The 23,282-nt window shown below is 39.9% G+C and overlaps 1 protein-coding gene across 3 annotated transcripts; it reads right to left on the bottom strand.

Moving 5' to 3' along the window:
• Nucleotides 1-1,905: 1,905 nt before the first annotated feature.
• Nucleotides 1,906-22,950, bottom strand: LOC133879342 (protein FAR-RED ELONGATED HYPOCOTYL 3-like). Of its 3 annotated transcripts, XM_062317865.1 has the most exons (5): nt 22,766-22,950; nt 8,453-8,500; nt 8,327-8,360; nt 7,206-7,687; nt 1,906-2,367 (listed from the first exon to the last, which is right to left on the bottom strand). In XM_062317865.1, the coding sequence occupies exons 3-5, from the start codon at nt 8,328-8,330 to the stop codon at nt 2,164-2,166; spliced, it is 690 nt and encodes a 229-aa protein (XP_062173849.1). In that variant the 5' UTR covers nt 8,331-8,360; nt 8,453-8,500; nt 22,766-22,950; the 3' UTR covers nt 1,906-2,163. The 3 variants fall into 3 exon arrangements, with proteins under 3 accessions (XP_062173849.1, XP_062173851.1, XP_062173850.1); XM_062317867.1 differs by lacking the exons at nt 8,327-8,360; nt 8,453-8,500 and adding an exon at nt 22,242-22,384; XM_062317866.1 differs by lacking the exons at nt 8,327-8,360; nt 8,453-8,500.
• Nucleotides 22,951-23,282: the final 332 nt, after the last annotated feature.

Genomic DNA, 23,282 nt, shown 5'->3' with positions numbered 1-23,282 from the left:
AACATTGGAAAACACAAGTATTTATAAATTTTTTTTGATAAGTAAAGTAACACAAGTATTTATAAATTTAAACACATCTAATTTATAAACTTTGGGCAATACAAGTGATTTGAAAAAAGAAAAAAATACAAGTGAGCTGACTTTACTTGCTTTGAAATAATGTCTATATTAAAATAGAGATATGTTATTTGTACACACATTCACATTTAATGTAAAATCCTTGCATATGAGATGAAGAAATGCTTCTTGCACACATTTCGTACAAGTTTTGTACACAGTTGACGTGGAATCCTTTTATTTATATTTGAAAAAAAAAATGCCAAAATAGCGTAGAAAATTTGGGTGCGAAAAAAATTTAACATTTTCCTCCAAAATTTCGAACCCTCTCTCTCTCTCTCTTCGTCCCTCTTGCTACCAAAACAGCGTAGAAGACTTGTAGAAGATAAAAATGTAACATTTTCCCCCAAAATTTCGAACCATTTCTCTCTCTCTCTCTCTCGCCATCCCTTTTGCTGTTGAAGAGTGTTGAAACAAGTGGCTCATATTCTCTTGAGTATAGAAAGTAATACAAGAATGCTAATATAGTAACCAGTTAGTAAAGCATCGAGACATTTATTGTCATGCTTGTTCATCATGTGAACAGGATAGAGCTTCAATCACCACATTTCACAAACTGGCAGTTAACCGTGGGCATTGCATTTGCCACTTCCATCGGTGTCTATAGTTTTGGGGGCTAAGAGGAATTGCCACAGTACGAGTATTGTTCATAGCAAGGATTACTATTACAGTGCCATTATCCTACGCAATTATAATTCAAGAATGACAAAAATTTCATACAAACCATATCTAAGTTTGACATATGTCCCTTGGCATGTGAGAAAAACATGTTTTAATAGCATGTGCTTCTCACATATTTTTTTAATAGCATTAACAATAAAACATTTTTTTTTATAGGTGCATTTACAATAAAACATGTGATTCTTCTCATACACTTAAAGGACACATATCACTCTTATATGTGGATTGTAGAAAATTTCCTACAAATCAGTTTGTAAAAAATATTTCTGTCCATCCAAGAATTAGTTAAAATTGTCATGTCAGTACTTTGAGATAAAAAAATGTGACTTCTATCTGGCATTACTCACTCATAAAACCCAAATTCCGTTGAGTAATGCTACACATACAACTATTTTACAATTTTTGGTACATGTTAACATGTGGTTGGAGACACATCAGCCACTAAAAACTCATCTTAAATCACATGCTAATGTGTGTCAAAAGTTGTAAAAGAATTATAAAATAGTTAGAAGTCTAGCACTTTCAAAAATATATAAGCAAAAGAAACAAAAGTAATGATGCACCTACAATCATCTTACAACTCTTTTACAACTTGTTTTGACTTGTGTCCACATGTGATTGGAGCCATATCAACCACTAAAAAATTTACGTCCTTCAATTGCATGCTGAAACATGTCAATAAATGATAAAAGAGTTATTGGTCTAGCATTTTTCAGAAAAGAAATGGCTTCATCTCTAAAAGAACGAGGACTTGGCTTCGTCTTTACCTTTAAGGCTTTGTAAAAGTCCTATTCATGACAAATGATTCATTGTACTATCAAATATCAAACATTTTTAGGCTTTTTGGTCGTTTCAAAATGCAATTTGAAAAAACGTCTCACTTTTTCTAAGAACCAAAAAGGAAAATAAAAATAAAAATTAGAACGAAATATATTTTCAACAGTCGGGTTTTCTAAACTAAAAATAAAACTTTGAAATAGAAAACATCATTCCTATATTCTCTGAAGATAGATTGTTATCAAGACTAGTTTTCTGTATTTTTATGCATATCATTTGGAACGTGTTACTGGAATATTTTTTTTTTTCTCTCTAATTTTGAATCTGAAATTAATAAAAATAATTTTCAAAACATTAAAGAATTCTGGCACAGCTAATTAGAGCTATTCTTTCTGGAATTTTTACTCCTACAGTTTGCAGTAAACTTACCTTACCTTAGAGAGAGAGAGAGAGAGAGAGAGAGAACAATGATCTGGACTTCAAGAAAATGATCCTAGCAAGCCCTATACAACACTGAAAACTCAACATGGATTATACACAATCTCACCCATATCTACCAAATATATATACTCAGGTTAGAATGCAAGGCTATCTACGGTGGGAAAGTTTTTGCACTTCGGATTCAACTTTCCTGACATTGTCAACAATAACTTGGATTTTTGAGGACAGTTCTTCCGTTTGCTCTTCAACATTATTCATAAAACTCAGTAATTTTTCTCTGTAAGCAGCACATAACTGCTCCTGATGTTCCAACTCCCTCATAAGTTCTTCGATTTTCTTATCCTTATCACCCTGCAAGTATATGAATAAATACTCATTTCTCAGCTGATTCAAACACCAGATGGGAAAGTAATTAAAACAAAATGATTCACCACATACCATACAAATAGATCTTATATTAATAATCTGTTTATCTATTGGACTGTGTTTAAAAGTCCTCTTAGTGTATCTAATGCTTCTTTTTCATGATACAACCTAATATGATGCTTATGCATACTGCACATCGCACTAATATACCTAGATTCTAAGTAATCTTTGCTTCCAGTCAGAAAAAACTTGGGTTAGCTGTCATTGTTCTTTTCTTTTTCCTCATTTTTTCTATTATTTTCTCACGTCTCTTCTTTATATATATACACACATATGTTATACACATACTCTGCAGGTCTTGAACCCGCGACCATATTGCCCACCCTATTGTTATTATTATAGTTATGGTAATTTTTTTAAAAACATTTGAGTTGAGATAAATCCCTATGTACAAGCACCAGCTGAACTTGGAAAGTCAAAGCTTGAGACATCGAGTCCGTCAGCCAACTGTTCTAACTGTCCAGGTTCATCATTTAGGTCCTTGTTATCCATCTTTCTCACCGGCGCGGCTAGAAAGGTTTGTCAGCATGTCAGCATATCAACTACTTGGTGTCAAACTTATGAAAAATAGTCATAAAAGAAATTGATTCATCTCAATCGATTTCTCTTATTGTAATTCAGGCCATTATGCTATCTCTGACATTCCTTGTTGCTCCTAAGGTTGACCCATTCATGTTTTTAAGTGACACAGGATACAACTAGTTGAAAACAGAGCAAACTTAAAAGACAAAAACAATCTTAAAAATAAATTTAATTTCAAACTGAGCCCCAAGGGGATCCTGCAAAGGTAAATATATATATATATATATATATATATATATATATATATATATATAAGTAAATGCAATGCAATATAAAGCACAAAAGGTGCAACCCAAGTACACAAGAATACAAGAGAACCCCTAACTAGTAGAAGAAAAGACATCAAGAAAAACATGAAAGCTAGAAATTTTTAAGTCAACGGCAACTGTCCAATGACAGATAGATAGTTTTAAAGAAAAATCATTAAGTTCCTCTATTGTCCATTCACTGCCTTCAAAGCTCCGATCATTTCTCTCCCTTCAAATACACCACATAAGGCAAGAAGAAGGAATCATCTTCCATGTGATACTATTCCGATTTCTACCAAAAAACCCTATCCAACAAGCAAAAAGATCTACCACTCAACGAGGCATAACCCTCCCCCCCCCCCAAAAAAAATCTCAATTTAATGTATCAAACTTTTAATTTTTTGCAATGTCACCCTTCCGCTAGGGGGGGTTATATTAGATGGCAAAAATGGTGAAATGACCTTTATACTCCTAAATTTTTAATAAAATTCTAAATTTACCCACAACTAAAAAGACCCATGTTGGGTCACCTTTTGACCAGACCCATGGCGGGCTCTAGTGGTGACCCCGTTGTGGGTCTAGTGATCCAAGTTGGATCACAACCAAACCCACAGCGGGGTCCAGTGGTGACCCCGTCGTGGGTCACCTTGTGATCCACAGGTAACACCCACCAAACATTTTTTTTTAAAAAAAAAAAAATTAATAATAATTTATAAATTGAGGGTATTTTAGGAATTTCACACCCCTCTATTAGAATTTAAAAGAAAACCCTAAAAAATAGGTGACATTGCAAAAAATCAGAAGTTTGATATACAAAATTGAGAGTTTTTGAGCTTTGGGGGGGGTAATTGAAAATGTCGTGGAAGTTCGGGGGTTAAAGTGAAGTTTCCTCTTTCTTTTGTTTTTCAAATCAGTACGAAAATTGGGTACATCTTCATCTCATTCAAAAAAATTGAAAATTCATCTCCACAGATCTTAAAATCCATCCCATCTACCTTAGAAAATCCTATTGAACAAACTCAAATCCTTCCCTCTGCCGTATCTTAAACCTAACAACCTAAATCTTTAGTAGTCTCCACTTAATGTTAGCCCCAGAAAATAAAATAAAAAACCCAAAAACTTGTGAGTTTCTCTTTTGTTCAATTCACCACAATCCATTCCTTATACCATTCCGACACCTTAACTACTCATGTTTTTTCCATAACTTCAGCCATCATTGAACCCATCAAATAGCCCTGATGATCTTTCTTTTGTTTGCTGCAATCACAAAATTCTGTTTCCAGCAAAATAAGCTATCAAGATGCAAACTTTTCCATCTATTAAAAAAAAAAAAAAAAAAAAAAAAAAAAAAAATGAAAGAAAGAACGAAGAAGAAGAAGATGCAAGCTTTTCCAGCTTACATAATTTTTTCAACCTTTTAAACATAATCCCCCTTTATCTTTTCTAAACTTTGGCTAAACCATTCAAAAAAAAAAAAAAAAAAAAAGCATAAAATCCCACCACTTGCAGCTCCTACCTCAGTTTTTGGTATCAGAGCAGGTTATGGGAACCATGTTTCCACAATGTCGGATAACCCACACTCCTAGAATGACATCTCAGGAGGAGTTACATGTGCTTCTTAGATAAGAAATTCCTCAACGAAGACATGGTGACTGATTGAAATGGAAAATTCACGAGCTATCCATTATTGGTGGAGTGACTGAAAAATAATTGCTAGACTCAAGAATGTTCTGAAATCTAACATTCAACAAGCAATTTCTACCAAGCACGTATATGATCTCCAAATACTATAAAAATGGCTTCATGTGAGAGAAAATTATGGGGTCTAGGGAGATCTAGTAATCAAGTTTTAGGAAGCTGCATTCACAACTCCAAAAGAGAGCTAAATTGCCAAACAGCAAGCTGGCAAACTAGAGCAGCAACAAGAAGCAGAAAAGTAGCTTGCTGAAAAAGTAGAGGCTGTTGTTGAGAAGAAAATTCTCAAATTGCTTGACAAATATAAGTTTCATGATGAAGTCAAAGAATTGGAGTTTAAACCTTTTATTTTTATTTTTATGAACAATGGAAATTGGAGTTTAAACATACTGATAAAAAATAGTTGATCAGTTACAGAAGTGTCTAAATTAATAGAAAAGCTACTTGAGGCTTGCAGTAACTTGCCAAAAACCTTGCAGCCCATGCATGTTTATCAGGACTCCATTGATTTAGCACCCGGTGCAGTCTATCCAATGAAGGTACAGCATAGCAGGTTGACAAGCCAAGAAGATTGGCTCATCTAAAGCATATTTTATGAAGATGGAAATATAACCGAAGGAAGACAAAATCACAGAATTAAATTTGTGCTTAAAGATAGTCAACAATTTTATTGTGAGACAGTCAATTCACAGGTCAGAAATCCTTTTTTTTTAATAAGTAAAAAATTTTATAAAAAAAAGTGTAAGGCGCCCCTACGTACTCAGGAACAAACAAAACTGTCCACAAGAAGGAACCCAAATAAACCCTAAACCCTAAGACCCCGAACCCACATGGAGCATACACGCTACGACGCATGAGCCTTGCCTTTCACTCACCAAGAAGACACGCTTGCATCGCCGCAGTTAATACTTAATAGACCTATTTAGGTTCAACACAGGTCAGAAATCTTGCAGCTTGCTCTGCATTGCTATGCTTAAAAGTGTAATAAAAGATGTAGCAATAGGGAATTCTTTTTTGTATGAAGAATTGGATTGAAAATCCTTCATTTAGGTGGCAGCCAAGAAAGCAGAATAGTGCCAGATTAGTGAAGAAAGGAAAACTCATTACCCATATCAGTCCAAAGTTGTGAATTCTCTATTGCTTTGACAATTGAGGGCATTGGTCCATATAATATCAAAATTGAGATAAGCAAGATGGATATTCAACTATAGTTGTTCCTTCCTCTTAAAGAAGACAACATGCCATTGACAAGATGCAGTTTACGTTACACAGGATTTCATCAAAGAACCCAAGGATCCTAGTACTTGCAACATCTCAAATCTAAAGCTTAAATTTTCTTCAACCAGGGGAGAATGATGATTCAACCTCGGAAAGGGGGAGAGGAAGGGAGAGGGGGGAATGATGCAAGATATTATTAGCTGTTCAAGAAGAAGCAATGTTGATATATATGGAAATGACGACCTCAATTGTCAAAGCAATAGAGGAGTCACAACTTTCAACAGGTATTGAATTGGAGTATGTTTCTCTATGTGAAATTTTCAACAGGTATTAAGCTGTCTTGCATGTACCTCTTGACAAGGGTCTACACGAGAGTGGATCAAAAAGAGCCTTGAATCGAAACCCAGCGACTTGCCTTGGTCAGGATATAGCAAAACCTTCTTCCTCACGTTAATCCCATGAGCCCCCATCGCTAGCCCTTCTCCTGTGGGAAGCAAGGGATTTGGGAGAAGTAAGGCTACCCCTATTTAGTAGCCTATTATCACTTTTTCTTTTTGATGAATAAAAGTTTAATACATGATTGCGGTTCCCAGGGCTTGAACTTGTGCCTCAAAGAATGAAAAGATGACCATTCACCATCAAGCCAACAACACAACTTTTTCTAACAGAAAAACAATTTGATTGGGAAAAAAGGGTAGCTTTTGAAAGTGAACATTATTAAATTAGAACTTAGAATTGGTCACAGATACTGTAGGTATTGCATTTGCATGTAAAATATTAAAAAGGAAAAGAAATTAAATTGACAACAAAATTCAACATAAATTATCAGGTTCAAAAATAAGTCAGGAAATGTCGCACAAAACTAATGAAATAGAATGAAACAAACTTCTCATCGACTTTTAATAACCTTGCAAAAAGTGTAAAATCTCAAGCAAGAAACTCAATGATCTAAAAAACTATAGAACGAACAAATTGTGAAGTTAATAAAACACAACGATTACTTAAGTCAAGGGAACTTACCGCTGTGCTGAACCCATTAGCAGTAGCAACCAGAGGATGATTATGTTCACTTTCAAATCTTGAAACAACCCATTTCCCGGACTTCTCCATCCTCACCAAAATAGTTGCCCTGCATCCTTCTCGTGCACTAGGCCGTGGCTTTTTCTCCGGTCCAACTGTGCCCCTCTGATTAGGTGAAAAACCCTGTTTGTTACATCCAAGTCGACGGGCAAGAGTTCTCCCATCAATGCCGGAACGGCGCCGTTGCATTATTCGCACGACAAATCCTACCCGTCTAGCATACTCAACATAGAATTTCCGAGCAGCATCTTCAGAATCAAACTCCAAACCCACATATGGTTCTAGAACTGCCCCTCCTTCTAATGAACCAGTGTGCACTACAAGAGAGCTGTTTACTGCCTCAACTTCCTTTTCCAAATCTAATGAATCAGTGTGCACTACAAGAGAGCTGTTTACTGCCTCAACTTCCTTCTCCAAATCCACTGTCACAAAAATATATAAAAGATATCCACATTTATGTTAGCAAGTACATCTTGTAAAGATAATACTACTCATTTCATATTTTCAAGAAATGGCATTATCCACCCAGCATTTTTTTGGGGGGTGTGGGGGAAGAGTAATGATGTTATCTTTAATGTCCAAGTAAAGTACCGTGTAAATCTTTTACCTTCAGAGAGATTTAAAATTCAGAGTTATTACAAATATTATTGGAATGACATTAGTGGAAAAGATGGCAATTATGATGCAAAGCTCTAGGGGTAGGGGAGTGTATGTGGTTTTATATCATATCAATAAAGGCAAAAGGCTCTAAGGTTAGGGGGAGTGTATCTGAGGCAGAACTTTCAAACTTCCACACAAGTTGCAAAGAAATTTTCTTAAAAGAAAAGGACAAAGCCCTCGTACCCGAAAAGTATACGAGAGAGACAATCACCCTATAGGCGTCTACAATCTAAAAAATTAACCAAATCTACAAGATTCAACAAGAAGTTAGGAACATAGACTACAGCCCAATCCAAAAGAGACCTAAAAAAAGATACAACTAACAAGAAGCTGATGATCAAAACCATCTCTGAATCTCATAATGTCTGCTTAACTACACATTTAAAACAGTTATCACTCACCCATGAAACCAGCATGTGTAATTGCGAAATATGCCTGCAAAAGCTCACCAGCCAGCAGGACTATAGTAAATAGAGAACCCCCAAAAAAAAAAAAAAAACCCAGAACAACATTTCAGATTTACATACCAAATCACATTCAGGATGAGTCCAAAGGGCTTAGAGCACTAGGTCGTACTGTAATAGTCATCATAAGAGGAGACCCAAAGTCAAGCACTGATATAAAAACCTAGTCATTACAATTATTTCATTAGTGTGTCAAGATTTATATATGAAGCAGCATTGACTACATCTTTATTCTTTTCCAAATTCTATCTTTTAGCATTCTATAAGTTAATCAGAAATTGGTCCAACGTTGTCATTTGACCCCATCACCAAAAAATCACATCAGCTCATAATGGTCTTCTTCTTAGATAGTGGAGATCGTAAGAACAGTCGCAAGGCCTACCAAAAGAAGCCAAGGTCTCCTAAATCACCTAAAGCAAAGCCAAGAGATAACGAGAGGAAGACAAAGAATGTGAACTCCAAGTGGCATGGTGACAAGGACAATTATAAGCTGCACAGGCCCTTAAGGAATGACCTAAGATGATTGTGTTCCCTGAAGGCCGTGACGGGCAGGGTTGGGGTCATGTTTCTGGAGAGCTGAATAAAGCGTTGGCTTTTTTTGAAACCACGGTGGTGTTGTCTTCTTCTAGTGGCGCTCCAGCAGGGAAGAGTTTGGGTAAGGTCGCGGGCTTTTTGTCGTTCGCAGAGGTGGTGCGCTCACCGGCTCTTGTCTTAGATGGCGGACCTCTGGTTCAGACGGCGGTGGTGGTCTAGTGTGAGATGGAGAAGCTAATTCCGCTGGTTCGAGAGCAGGAGGCAATCCAGTAGGCAGTGGACTGCTTCGCAATTGATGTAGAACGGAATTTACCAAAATTTTCGATGAAAACGAAAATAGAAAAGATGTCCAAAATAATATTGAAGCAGAGTTGTTTGATTAGAAATTTACATGTTCTCAGACAATGGAAGTACAAAAGGAAAGACTTGATCGTCAAACCAGGATTTTATTTATTTTTCCTTTTAGGATTAAGACTTTATTTTCTTTCCTTACTAGGACTAGATTTGTTAGTTGCTTTATTTATTTTTCCTTTTTAGGATTAAGACTTTATTTTCTTTACTTACTAGGATTAGATTTACTTTATTTATTTCTTTTCCTTATTAGGATCAGATTTCCTTTTACTACTAGAATAAGGTTTACTATTACTATTAGGATTAGGATTACTTTCTCTACCAGTATTTCTCTTCTATAAATAGGTTTGCTTATTATGTAAAACTCAATCAATTGAATTATTATCAAATTAGAGAATTCTCTCTCAAATACTGTGCGGAGTTTTATCTTTCTTTTAGCTTGCGGGCTTGTTTTTATCTTTTTGGGCAGAAGACAAAGACGTTTCTCCTTGCAGAATCAAAGACGCTGCTCTTTGATTAGTTACCTTAGTCTTCCGCTACGTCAGCAATGGAGAGGTCCTCTTCTGGTCCTATGGGTAAAGACCTTCATGCTGATGGCTCCAAGATTCGAGATTCCAGATGTTGCAGTCTGGCGTGCTCCAAGAAGAGGGTTGCAATGGGTGACATTGAGCTTGAAGGTGATGCATCAGAGGAGTTTGGGGTGTTCAGGAAGCTTCCCTCCAGGGTTCGAAGTTGCAGAGGATGCAGGAAGGCGTGCTCGAAGTGTAAGATTTCAGAGGGTGAAGTCGAGTGTGATTGTGACGCTTCGGGGCAAGAGGATGGGATCTTCAGGAAGATTCTTGAGACTTTTGTCTGGATTGGGTATGCGGGCACCCAACGAACTTGAGCAGAACCTCTTCTTTTGGGCTGAAACGGAAACTGCGTTGTTTGAGTTTGGGTCGGGTGTGCTTAGAGGGATCCGTCTATGGGCTGGATCCAGGAGGATAGGCTTTATGTCCAACATCAAGAAGGCCAAACAGGTGGGGTTTGCTCCGGTTTTTGGATCCAACGCTTTCCCAACGGGTTTGGGTATCCGACGCTAGGGGCGTTTACTATTCCGGTGTTTTTAGAGCTTTCCTCTTCCATTCCTTTGTAAGTTTCTGCCCCGGAGAGTTTCTTGGAGAAGTCTTCTACTCCATCCAGTTTAGAAGGGGTAGCCACTACTCTTTTCTCGTTTGCTTCTGGGGGCTTTACAGGTCCAGCGATCAAGACTGGTTCGTTGTCGGTGGGGGCTTCTACATCGGCTTCTTCTGGTGTCCTTTCAGGGGCGGCAGCGCTAGGGCTGGGTGCTGCCTGGAAGTCCGCCAGTGCTAGTCAGCATGACCAGTTTGCCTTGCCGGAGCTAGCTCCGTCTCTGGCCCTAGATGGGCTTGGTCCAGCGTTCCTGGATGTTCCCGGCGACTGCTCTTCAGCTGCGGATGCGTTAGGTGAAAGGCTGCGTTATTCTCTCCCTGTGATGTCGGAGTCTGCCGCACCTATTTATCCGTCAAAATCCAACTCGGTGCTTAGATACTCCCGGAATCATAAGATTGGCAAATTGAATGAGCATATGCTTGCGGAGGTTTTAGAGGCTTTCAGTGCTCCCAAGGCTCCTTCTTTGCCGTGTTTTGGGGTTGCTACCAAGCCCTTGTCAACACTAGCAAGGGATGGGATAGTGTCTACGCCTGGTTGAGATGAGGTCTGTTAGCCTCTTCTTCGGCGCGGCTTTCTTCTCCCAAGCGGCGCAGCCCTTCATCAGAAGTGGGTGGGTCTTAGCTCTCTTTGGTCCAGTCTGTGCTTGGGTGTCCTTCCTTATGGAAGAATCAATATCACTATGTTGAAAGAAGCGAGGAAGATGTGGCAAGAGAGTCACGTAATACAATGTGGAAGGACGTCACGACCAAGCTTGTCCATGGCATATGACTTTGCCTATGGCCATTTGTCTTGCATTACTTCTTGGCCAGTATAACATTCCTATAATTAGTTCTAGGACTTCAAAAATTTTGTGATTTATAGGCTTACTGTCACCCAAGCATATAAATATATCATCCTGTCAGTTATGATTCTACTCAGATTACTATTTAGGGGATGGTGACTAATTAGCGGAATGGTGAACTAGCTTACTAGTGCAGGCCAGTGCTTGAATTAGTTTTTTCCCTGTCTCATTGTATTATAACCTGTTTGTATTATTAATTCATAAAGTAGCCATATTTCTACCAATTGTGTTCTCCATTTATTTACATTGTATAGTGCCCATGCTTTACTTAAGCCACGTGAGTGCATTTATCTGTGAGATACCATTGGTTTACTTGCTCCCCTTGTTGGGTCAGCAAGGCAGCACAGGTTGGCTTGCTGCTAACGAAATCTATGACAGTATGCATGCAATGATGCTTACTGGTCTGCTTAGTTTAAGACTTTCAATATTATTGCATTTGTTCAACTACCACTCCTAAAACCAAAGTCAAAACGTAGTATTATTTCAACATAACATGTCCTACAAGAAAATTTTAACTTTCAAAACATTCATAAAAACGAGGTGAACAGGTTTAAGTTTTTTTTTATAAGTAAATTCAGTTTTATTATAACGCACATTAAGTAACAGATTAAGTATAATTAAGATACATCTTTTTTATTATAAGTAATCGAGATACATTAAAAGTGTAAAACGCCCCCAAGTACAGAAGAAGTATACATGAGAAAACACCTAGTTAGAAGAGGTAAAAAAAAACAAGAAAATCATGATAACTAATCACCAAAGGAGAAACAAAAGCAGCTGTCCAAAAATATAGAGTATAGAAAAATAAACACTTAATCCCCTCCAAAGTTATCTCACGATCATCAAAACTTTTGTCATTCCTTTCCCTCCATAGACACCATAAAAGGCACAAAGGCACCAACTTCCACACAGCAGCACTCCACGAGTTACTGACCGTCCACCAACTCGCATATAAGTCGACTACTCGTCTAGACAAAACCCAATACAGCTCAAATCAACTGAATAAAACATTCCATAAGGCACTACAACCTCTCAATGGAGAAGAAGATGGTCCACGGACTCCCCATTCCTTTTATACATATAACACCTATCAACCACAATGACATGCCGTTTCCTCAAATTGTCTATGGTAAAGATCTTTTCTAAAGCTGTCGACCAAGCAAAAAAGGCCTCCTTCAAATGAACCTTAATCCATCAAACACTATTCCAAGAAAACGATAGCCATCATTACGAACCAAAACACTGTAGAATGATCTAACAAAGAAAAAACCTCTTTTGGAGGGGACCCACCAAAACTTGTCTTCACCTTCCCATCTTACTCTAGCTGAATACAACACCTTGAAGAACAATGCAAAGACATCCTCCTCCTAGTCATGAGCCGCTCTACAAAGCTTACATTCCACTTATTGGAGCCAACCGAAAGCTCCAAGTGAGCTGCAATAGAAGCATTCTTCGCACATGCAATGCCAAATAAATCTGGAAAGGCTCCTTAAGGGCCATATCCCCATAGCACAGATCATGCCAAAAACTAACCTTGAAGCCATCTCTCACCTCAAATCTGGTATGGCTAGAGAACTTCTCTTAACCCCTCCTAATATTCTTCCATAAACTCACCCCATACATCACAAGAAGGCCATTAGAACACCACTCACCCCACGAACTGTCAAATTTAGAGTCCACCAAACCTCTCCACCAAGCCTCTCTTTAATGCGCATAGCACCATAGCCATTTTCCTAAGAGAGCACGATTGAACATCAGAGAATTCCAGACCCCCAACCCTCCCTCAGAGGTTGGAGAACAATTGAAAAAACCTTGGACCAACTCACTAAGTAATATTTGAACTCTTCGCCTAACCCACCTCATAAGAAATCACATTGAAGCTTCTCAATATGGTTTGCAATACCCACTAGGAGAGGAAAGAGGGACATGAAGTACGTAGGTAGATTGGAAAGTGTACTCTCAATAAGGGTAACCCTATTACCCTTAGACCAATACATCATTTTCCAACTAGCCAACCGATGCTCTATCTCTCAATAACGCAATTCCAAATAGACTTAGTCTTATAGGAGGCCCCTACGGAAGACCAAGATACTTCAAAGGCAAAGGGGAAACCCCACAACCCATAATACCTACCGACCCATCCACATCAGCAACATCACCCCCAGGAATCAATTCTTACTTAGCCAAATTAACCTCCAAACCCGAGACAGCTACAAAACATAAAAACAAGCACCGCAGATGATGTAGAAGATCTGGGTCAACCCCATTAAAAATAAAAGTATCATCCACAAACAGAAGGTGAGAGATATTAATCCATATCCCTATAGAGAAGCCAGATAACAGTTCCCCACTCACTGCAACAGAACTCACCTACCCAAAGCCTCCATCACAATGACAAACAGAATAGGGGATAAAGGGTCCCATTGTCTCAAACCACGGGAGCTACTAAAAAAAACCGGTGGGAGTGCTGCTCACCAAAACCAAGAACTACATCGTGGAAATACAATGAGCTATCCAAGAGCACCACTTCCCCCCCAAAACCATACCTCCTCGGCATGTATAACAGAAAATCCCAATTAACATGATCGTATGCTTTTTCTAAGTCCATATTTCAGATTACACCCGGTTCCCCAAATCTTATTCTACTATCAAGACATTCATTAGCAATAAGAACAGGATCTAGAATCTGCCTTCCCCGAATGAAAGTGTTTTGCGACTTAGAAATAATCTTCTCCAACACCATATTTAGCCTGTTTGCTAAAATGTTAGCAATAATTTTGTAAATGTCACTCACAAAACTAATTGAACGAAAGTCTTTGGGGTCAACAGCCCCTAGAATCTTCAGAATGAGGGCAATGAAAGTAGCATTAAGCATCCTTTCAAACTTGCCTCTAGCATGGAAGTCACGAAAGACCTTCATAATGTCATCTTTTAACATATTCTAGTCAGCTTGGAAGAACGCCATAGAGGAACCGTCAAGGGCCTACGCCTTGTCACAATTCATTGCTTTCATTACCTCCAACACCTCCTTTTCCTCAAATTCTCTCTCCAACCAAATAGCCTCAGATTCAGCCAGCCTCACCAATAGAATCAAAAGAAGAGCCACCAACAAAGGTCGGCAGATGAATTGCTCGGTATACAACTCTTTATAAAATTGGACAATGTGCTTGCTGATCTCCACCCAATTGGTAGAAAGTGTGCCATCAATCAACAAGGAGTCAATGGAGTTCTTCCTCCTATTGGAGTTGGCCACTTTCTAAAAAAACTCCATGCACTTGTCACCCTCCCTTTGTAAACAGTATCACTGCTGCCACCTCAGCATCCGCAGAATCCCGCCCAGGTTCATGTGAAGACTCCTCCCAGGTTCTTTAGATAGGATTCTGTATTTTTTTTTTTGATAAGTAATAAGTTGGTCTTATTAAAAGCGTAAGGCGCCCCTCAATACACCGGCAGTATACAAGAGAATGCACCTAGCTAAAAAGTGAAAAATGAACAAGAAATTCATCAAAGGTAAACGACAACGGTGACACAAAAGCCACCGTCCAAAGATACAACGTACGAAAAAAAGAAGCTAAAATTTCTTCCAAGGATCTCTCCAAGTCCTTAAAACACCTATCATTTCTTTCCTTCCAAACACACCAGAGAATGCATGTCGGCACCATCTTTCAAATAACAGCACTCCTCGGCCTACCAGCCGTCCAAGGACTCTCAGAGGCATAACCCAAGACAGACCAAAACGAGAAAAAATAGCACTCCACATAGCATATTTTTAAAATAGAGAGTTTGAATTCTGTTCAAACTCTAGATAAGCTAGATAAGGTTTATGTTTGTAATTCAAACGTTAGATAGGTTTACTTAACTAATCAAAAGATCATGTAACTATTTTCTCTATATATACGTTACTACACATCAATACAAATCATTGAAGTTCAAAATCTATTATGGTATCAGAACTCTAAATTGCTCACGCAGAATTTTTCGATCTCTTCTACATTTCCGCTACTTTTTCTTCCTTCTTTTCTCTCTATCAATGGCTTCCAGCTCTGCTGTCCAATTTATTCCGCCTCATATTAGCCAGCTTATGACCTTCAAATTGGAAGGACCCAACTACATCACGTGGTCTAACCAAGTGATTCCAATTTTGAAGACAAACGACTTAATGGGTTTCGTGGATGGTTCTAAACCATGCCCTCCCAAGTACGTCTTGGATGACCAAGGGAAAGCTACTACTACCCTGTGTCCAACTTTTCTGCTTTGGACTAAGAAAGATCAGTTTGTTCTTTCTTGGTTTAATGCCACTCTCATGGAGAAAGTGATGTCAACCACCTTTGATGTCACCAACGCTCAACAAGTCTGGGACTCCCTCTCCAGCCGGTTTGCTTCTCATTCCAAGACCCGGATTTCTCATCTTCAACGCTAGCTTCAGAGTCTTCATCAAGGCTCTAAAGGTTGTTCTTAATATATTGAAGTTGCTAAGCAGTTTCTGCTCAACTTGCAGCTGTGGGTCAACCGGTTACTGAAGATGCTCTTATTGGTTACGTGGTTGGTGGTCTTCACCCGTCCTTCAATCTTGTGGTTACATCACTGTCTGTGGCTTCCCGCTACAAATCTCTCACTTTTAGTGAGTTTCAAGATGAATTGCTCTCTTATGAGCTTCTATTGGATAGCCAAACCGCTTCCAATACTGAAAACACTCACCAGTTTGCCATGTTCTCCTCCAAGCCTACTGCCAACAATTACAACCGTAAGGCTAAAGCCTCTAGAAAGCGCTGGAATGGTCCTAAGAGTACATCTTCTTCACCAAAGTTTCAGCCTCCATCTTCTTCCCCTGCCAGACCCCCATGTCAAATATGTGGGAAGTTGAGTCACCAAGCGTTGGATTGCTTTCATAGGATGGATCATGCCTTCCAAGGTCGTCATCCTCCTACTCAACTGTCTGCAATGGTGGCTACCTCCAACCAAATTGCTGATAATAGTCCCTGGTATGCTGACAATGCTGCGAATCAACACATCGCTGCCAACCTTGAGAATCTTTCATTACAACAACCATACTCGGGTTCTGATGATGTAGCTGTGGGGAATGGCACAGGTTTGAGCATTCAAAACACTGGTTCTATGAGTTTTCATACTCCTAAATCTTCCTTTCATCTTTCTCAAGTTTTACATTGTCCTAAAGCTTATGCTAATCTTCTCTCCATTAATCAATTTTGTCGAGATAATGATTGTTCTTTTTTTTCAATGGTTCTCATTACTTTGTTAAGGACAGCCACACGAGTCTCACTCTACTGGAAGGCCGGAGTGAAGGTGGTCTCTATCCTCTTCATTTGAAGTCTTTTTCGGTCAATAAGCAGCATGCGTTGACTGCTTTCTTAGGTGTCAAGACTTCTACAGCTGTGTGGCATTCTTGCCTCGGTCATGCCTCTCAGCCAGTTGTTTCTTATTTGTTGCAGCAATTTTCCCTTCCGGTTAGTGGGGTTAAGCATCTGGATGGTGTCTGCGAACCTTGTAAACTTGGCAAAAGCAAGCAGCTTCCATTTCAACCTTCTCCCCGTGTCTCTTTATGTCCTTTAGATCTCATCCATTCGAATGTTTGGTCATGCTCTACGAAGTCCTTAGGTGGTTGTTCATACTATGTTCTTTTTATTGATGATTTTTCCAAGTTTACCTGGTTGTATCCCATCCATAATAAATCAGATGTGTTTCAAGTTTTTGTCCAATTTAAGTCTCTTGTGGAAAATCAATTCTCTTCTTCCATCAAACAATTTCAATGTGATGGTGGTGGTGAATACATATCTAACCAATTTAAAAAATTTCTGGTTACTCATGGCATACTCCACCGTGTTTGGTGTGATAATATTGGGGCTCTTGCTCTTGCTTCTAACCCTATTTATCATGCTAGGACTAAGCATATTGAAGTCGACTACCATTTTATTCGTGAAAAGGTACTCAATGGTGATATATCCATCAAGTATATTAGCACTCATGATCAGCTTGCCGACATCTTCACTAAGGGTCTCAATTCTATTCGGTTTTCTTTCCTACGTGACAAGCTTATGGTTTGTTCTGTCCCTATTAGCTTGAGGGGGGCTGTAAACAGTATCATTGCTGCCACCTCAGCATCCGCAGAATCCCGTCCAGGTTCATGTGAAGACTCCTCCCTAGTGCAGAATACTAATCACGGTTCAACTCCTTCAACAGACTCCTAACTAATAGATAGGTTCTTTAGATAGGATTCTGTATATTTAAAATAGAGAGTTTGAATTCTATTCAAACTCTAGATAAGCTAGATAAGGTTTCTAGATAAGCTAGATAAGGTTTATGCTTGTAATTCAAACGTTAGATAGGACTACTTAACTGATCAAAAGATCATGTAACTATTTTCTCTATATATTCGTTGCTACACATCAATACAAATCATTGAAGTTCAAAATCTATTACCCTTAACCACAAAGCCCAAGATTTATGTCATCAACTCACCTCCTCCATGAGAGGGGATCTCTCTAACTCGCTTAATACTTCTGCTTTCTTCATTCTCTCCTCGTCGCCTAATGCCCTCTCTTCTTCAATGATATCAAATACCTCTTCCCAAAAGATCTTTTTCTTTCTCCCTACATCGCCAAACACCTCCTCATTCCATTGCCTTAAATCAACTTTCAAAGCCTTGAGCTTGCTGGCCACATTAAAGCTCGAAGAGCCTTGGAAGCGATAGAAGTCCCACCAATGTTTCACCCTTTCCACAAAACGCTTAGACTTCAGCACATGTTCTCGAATTTGAAGCACCTAATTCCTCTGTGAAAGTCACCACAGTCAAGGAGAATCAAGAAATGATCCGAGCATAGTCTAGGAAGCCTTCTCTGGGACAAACCCAGAAACTGAGCTTCCCAAGACGGAGATACAAGAAATCTGTCAATCCTGGACCAAGAGAGACTCCTGATTATTCGACCAAGTATAAGTACCACCAACAAAAGGGAGGTCCATCAAGCCTTGATAAAAAATGAAGTAAAAAAACTCCATCATAGCTAGGCATAAGCATATTGCTCCCAATCTCTCATTGGGGAACCGGGTGACGTTAAAATCACCCTGATGCATCAAGGCGAGCTCCGCCAACTGAGCATGTCAGGCAACTCATCCAAAAGAAGCCTTCTATCCCTATCAAAATTAGGGCTATAGACACTCGCAAAGGCCTAGGTGAAATGATCTTCAACGTTTCTGAAGGTAACAACCAGGGTGAACTCTCCCACACACTCGTCGATCTTTTACACCACCCTTCTATTCCACATATTCAAAACGCCACCTAAAGCCTCTCTGGAATCTAAACAACAAAATCCACATGATGAAAACCCCACAAACTATGCACTACACTATGAGACATTACCTCCAACTAGGGCTGGGCACGAGGCGGGGTGAATTTCCGCCTTTTTGGCCCCCGAACCCGCACCCTACAGGGGCCAAAAATCCTACTCGTGCCCCGGCTACTAATCATTGTAGCCACAGGGGTCGCAGGGGGCGGGGCGGGGCGGGACGGGTTCTGCAGGCGCGTTATTGAGGGTTGGAAGAGGCAAGGCGAGTATTTAGGGTTGCTAAATCAAACAAAGAAGTTTAGTGTTACTGAACCAAAGAAGAAACCTCAACGACTGACTCGAACGTCTGCGCCAACTGGGAGGCGGGAGCTAACTGATGCATCGGTGCTAGAGGAACTATAGCGGCGTGGGATGGTGCCAGCCAATCAGGTGTTGTGCGACGGGTTCTGAATCAGCCCGTTTGGAAGATAGGATCTGGTATTTTTGGATCTGCAGCTATGGTGGGCTGCTCATGGCTGATGAGAGAACCATGGCGGTGGCGGCTTGATGCGGGGTTAGGTGAAAGCACAGAAATGAGAAAGGTGAGAAGAGACCGTGAGACTGTGAGATGAGAGCCGAGAGGTGTGTGAGAGAGGAGAGACTGAGAGGTGTGATTCCACTGATTCGTGTGAAGCGGCGTAGGAGGGAGCCGACGAAATGAAAATGATATTAGGGTTTTTTTAGGTTTTGTTTTATACATGAGGGGCGGGGCAGGTATCCAATTTTTTCAAAATACTAAACCCGCGCCCTGCCCCGCACGGGAAGTCCGAAATTCTACCCATAACCGCAAATCTGAAGGCAAAAACCGGCCTGTGCGGGTCGGGTCAGAGTTGGGCTTGCGGTTTTTTGCCCACACCTACCTCCAGCTTAGTTTCTTGAAAACAAACAATGTCAACTTTCCATTCTCTAAGTAAGTTTCTCACCCCCTAGGCATTTATCCCCCTCATTCAACCCTCTCACATTCCAAGATAAGATTTTAGGCTTCATTAAAAAACTAAAGAACCCCTCTCCTTTCCAATTGCATAGCTACAAGTCTCAAATTTAGAATCATAATTAATAGAGCATTCCAACCCTTTTAACTCCCTATTGCCTTTGCTTCCAAGTTTAGAAATGGAACCCGATACCTTTTGAAGACGACCCGCTTCAATAAATGTCAAAATCGCCACAAATTGCTCCTCAAAGGCCAGACACGAAACCCCCACAACATTATAGATTTCCTTTTCTCTTTGCAACACCCATTCTGAATACTCCAACTTGAGACAACCAGATTTCCCCACCACAACAAGTGAATAGGAGCTTAGGGGAGTACACAACGAGGCTTCCACCCTGTTGAAAAGATCCACAACCTGACAAGGATCCTAGTCCAGTACAAACTAACTTTTCCTTCCAACACTGCCCAACTCCATCCCAGTAGGACTTACCTCCCACAAAAGACCCGAGGAAGAGCAAGGAACAACAAGATCATTGATTGGATCTACAAGGGGAAAGCGCCAACAACAGGGATTGGATCTATTTGGGTATCACTGGAAGCTCAGCCATGGGGGAATGGGCTTCTAGCAAACTACATGTCATACCCACAACTCCAAAACCAGACGTAGACACCTCTTTCTCGACTAGGTCTGGAATGCGGGGAAGAGACAGGTTTGCCTACAAGTTCTGTGAAGGACCATCGGCAAGATGATTAAGTAGCACCAGAGGTTCCAAAACCATACCCACAACTCTAAAACCAGATGTTGCCACCTCCTTCTCCGCTAGTTTTGGAACGCAAGGATGAAATAGAACTGCCGACGAGTTCGAGGAAGGACCACCGACAATGTCTAGCCTCCCCACCGATGCAAACACCACATTCTCAATAAGGATTGGGTCACAGTGAGGACCACCAACTTTGTTCTTGCCAGAAGGATCATTGTGCCTTGCCAATCTTCCCTCCCCACACGGCGACAACCGTTTGCAAAACTCCATAACAGCCCGGCCTGGGCAACCCCCAATGGACCACCGGGTTGTGGGCAACTCAAGCCTGATAAATTAGTTTTGGGTTTAAAGTAAGGGTACAAGCAGTTGCAGTCAGAGGTTATTGCCTCTATCTGCAACTACCTTAAGCGGTTCTCATATTTTCGTAACCGCAACCTAGGCAGTTAGTGGTTTTAAAATAACCGCTGGTTAGCGGTTATTGAAACTCATAACCGCACCGCATAACCACGTTTTAGGTATGGGTTTTTTGGTTTTTTGGACCTTCTTTGAGCCTTTTTTTAGGGCCTATTTTTTAGATGGTTTTGAGCATTTTCTAAATAAATAGAAGGCTTCAAGTATTTGCTATGAAACTTACCAAAACAAAAAAAATCTTTGCATTAAGGATACACACGCAGTATATAATATCTAACATGTATTTTTTATTCTTATATATATATATAAGGATAGGTGATTAGTGGTTATTAACCACCTCCGCCTACCTAAAATCAATAAACGCACCACCCTAGGTGGTTAACAGTTATTAGCAATTAATAACCGTCCGCTTCTACACTCCTAGTTTAAAGGAAGATTTGGCCCAATGAACAGGACCTAAAACTCACTTACCTTTCAAAGTTGGGTCAATCTTGGAGATTGGAGGCAGGCTCAAAACATGCGGGCCAGAGCAACAAGCGGTAGATGGGCTCGATATGGGCTCGGCTGAGGGGTTTAAGGAAAGCCTAAAAACATGTGGGCTTGGTTTAGAAATTGGCTCGAGTGAGGGGTTCTTGGGAAGGCTAAAAACACATTGGCTGGGTATAGAATAGGGCATGGCCGACTTCTCTGGATCTTGCCTAGGTCCTAAGCCAATAGGCCCTAGGCCAAACTCGGCCCACTCAAAGCACCGGTTGACTTCCCATGGACATCAACGAAGCACCACCCACATTGTATGACATCAACCCTCCAACGGGCCGACAAGGAAGAGGACCACCGCCCTTGCCGTAAGGCATGTCCAAAAAGCCCACCAGCTTCCTAAGCTTGGAAGCACAACTTCTCCAGCCTCGTCCCTTACACCTCTCTAGGATAATGATGAATCTTCCCATTCCTCAGCGATTTAGAGAATTTTGTCATCACTTCACCCTTAACCAGCTTCTCCACCACCGACAACAACCAAACCACATTCAACTTACCCAAAAACACCACTCTAACTATCCCACGGCTTCCGTCGACAAAATGCAAGCCTGAAGCCCCTTCTGCAACCAAGAGCTCAAAAACTTTGGACTCTGCACAAAACCAACTCAAAAACCACCATGAGAACTAACTCTTCACAACTCACTAAACTCAAACGCCTAAAGCAACACGAAACTCTAACACCACAAACCAGCGGGTGCGCCTACAAGCGCCGCCAGGAGCAATAGAAAGCTTCATTGTGTAGCTTAGGATACATTCACTTATAGGACCTACAATGTGCCTACTTAGGCAAAAGGCACACAAAAAACCACTTGATATTGAAAGAAGTACATTAGGTTGTCCAATTTGGGTGCTGCACATGATGCTCATGACAGTGACGGAGAAGTTTGCGTGCTGGTCATCAGAGTGGTGGAGTCTAAGGGTTATTTCCTATTTGTATTATGTGGACGATTTGGCAAGTGAGAAATAATCATACTCTTAACTCCATATAGCTTAGTGGAAGCTCTCCTTCAGTACATCTTACTTAGGCCATTGTTTGACTGGCAGCGTTCTTTCGGCAGTGTTAATTGTGATCGTCTTTTTGATTTTACTAATCAATTAAATTCTCTTGTGTAATTTCTACAAAAAAATAAAAGTCTTGTTATTACTTATCAAGAGGGGGAAAAAACTCCTGAGAAACAAATTGATTCAAGGTGCAAAGAAATACAAAAAGAAAATTGAACTAGAGAGAGCATAATAATCTTTCCTTAGTCTTTTCAGCACATATTACTAGAATTAAACAAGACAACCGGGACATTCGAGAAAATAACGAATCATATTCTTTATAACACATTAATTTTCCAAATATTTGAAAAATTCCAACCAATCAAGCCATACATTTTATCAGCAACACGAAAATCAAGATTAAGAGCTTCAAATTGCAGAGAATCAAAATAAGCAACATAATTTGGAAATGAAGGATTGATCGACGCGTGAAAGATTAAGAAGGAAGAAACTTACTGAAGTGGAACGGAAATCTGTGTGCGATGTCACGGAGTCTGAGAGACGAACTTTGGCTTTCATGGACTGAGCGAGCGCTGTCAATGCAAGGGTCAAAATGAAGAAATAGTGAGAATTTTCGGGGTTTCGGTTCTGAGGGAAATGTGCCAAGCAGTTTGGTGCGAGCACTCGGACCCTAAGAGCCGGGTCCGTTAATGCTTCTTTTTTCTTTTTCTTTTTTTTTTTTTTTTTTAAAACTAATAGCATATGCTATCGTTGGTTCTAAAAAGCCCAAATGCTTACATCTTTGAGAAACGAGGAACAGACTCCCCATACTCTTAAGCCAGAAGGATCTGACTTAAAAAACAGCTACCTAGGCAAAATCCCAAATCTTACTAGAATTACAATTAAGACCCCTTACAATAAAAAATTCCAATAAAAACTTGAGTCATATATAGACAAACTATACATAGAAACAAATGAAGACACAAACACATCTAACAGAAAAATCAACCCAAGTCGGCAAAAGGGCCACTGT

Source organism: Alnus glutinosa, chromosome 10 (genome assembly GCF_958979055.1).
Source record: "Alnus glutinosa chromosome 10, dhAlnGlut1.1, whole genome shotgun sequence".
Lineage (NCBI taxonomy): Eukaryota > Viridiplantae > Streptophyta > Magnoliopsida > Fagales > Betulaceae > Alnus > Alnus glutinosa.
The sequence above is the reverse complement of the archived record's forward strand: the minus strand, read 5'-3'. Positions and strand labels throughout refer to the sequence as shown.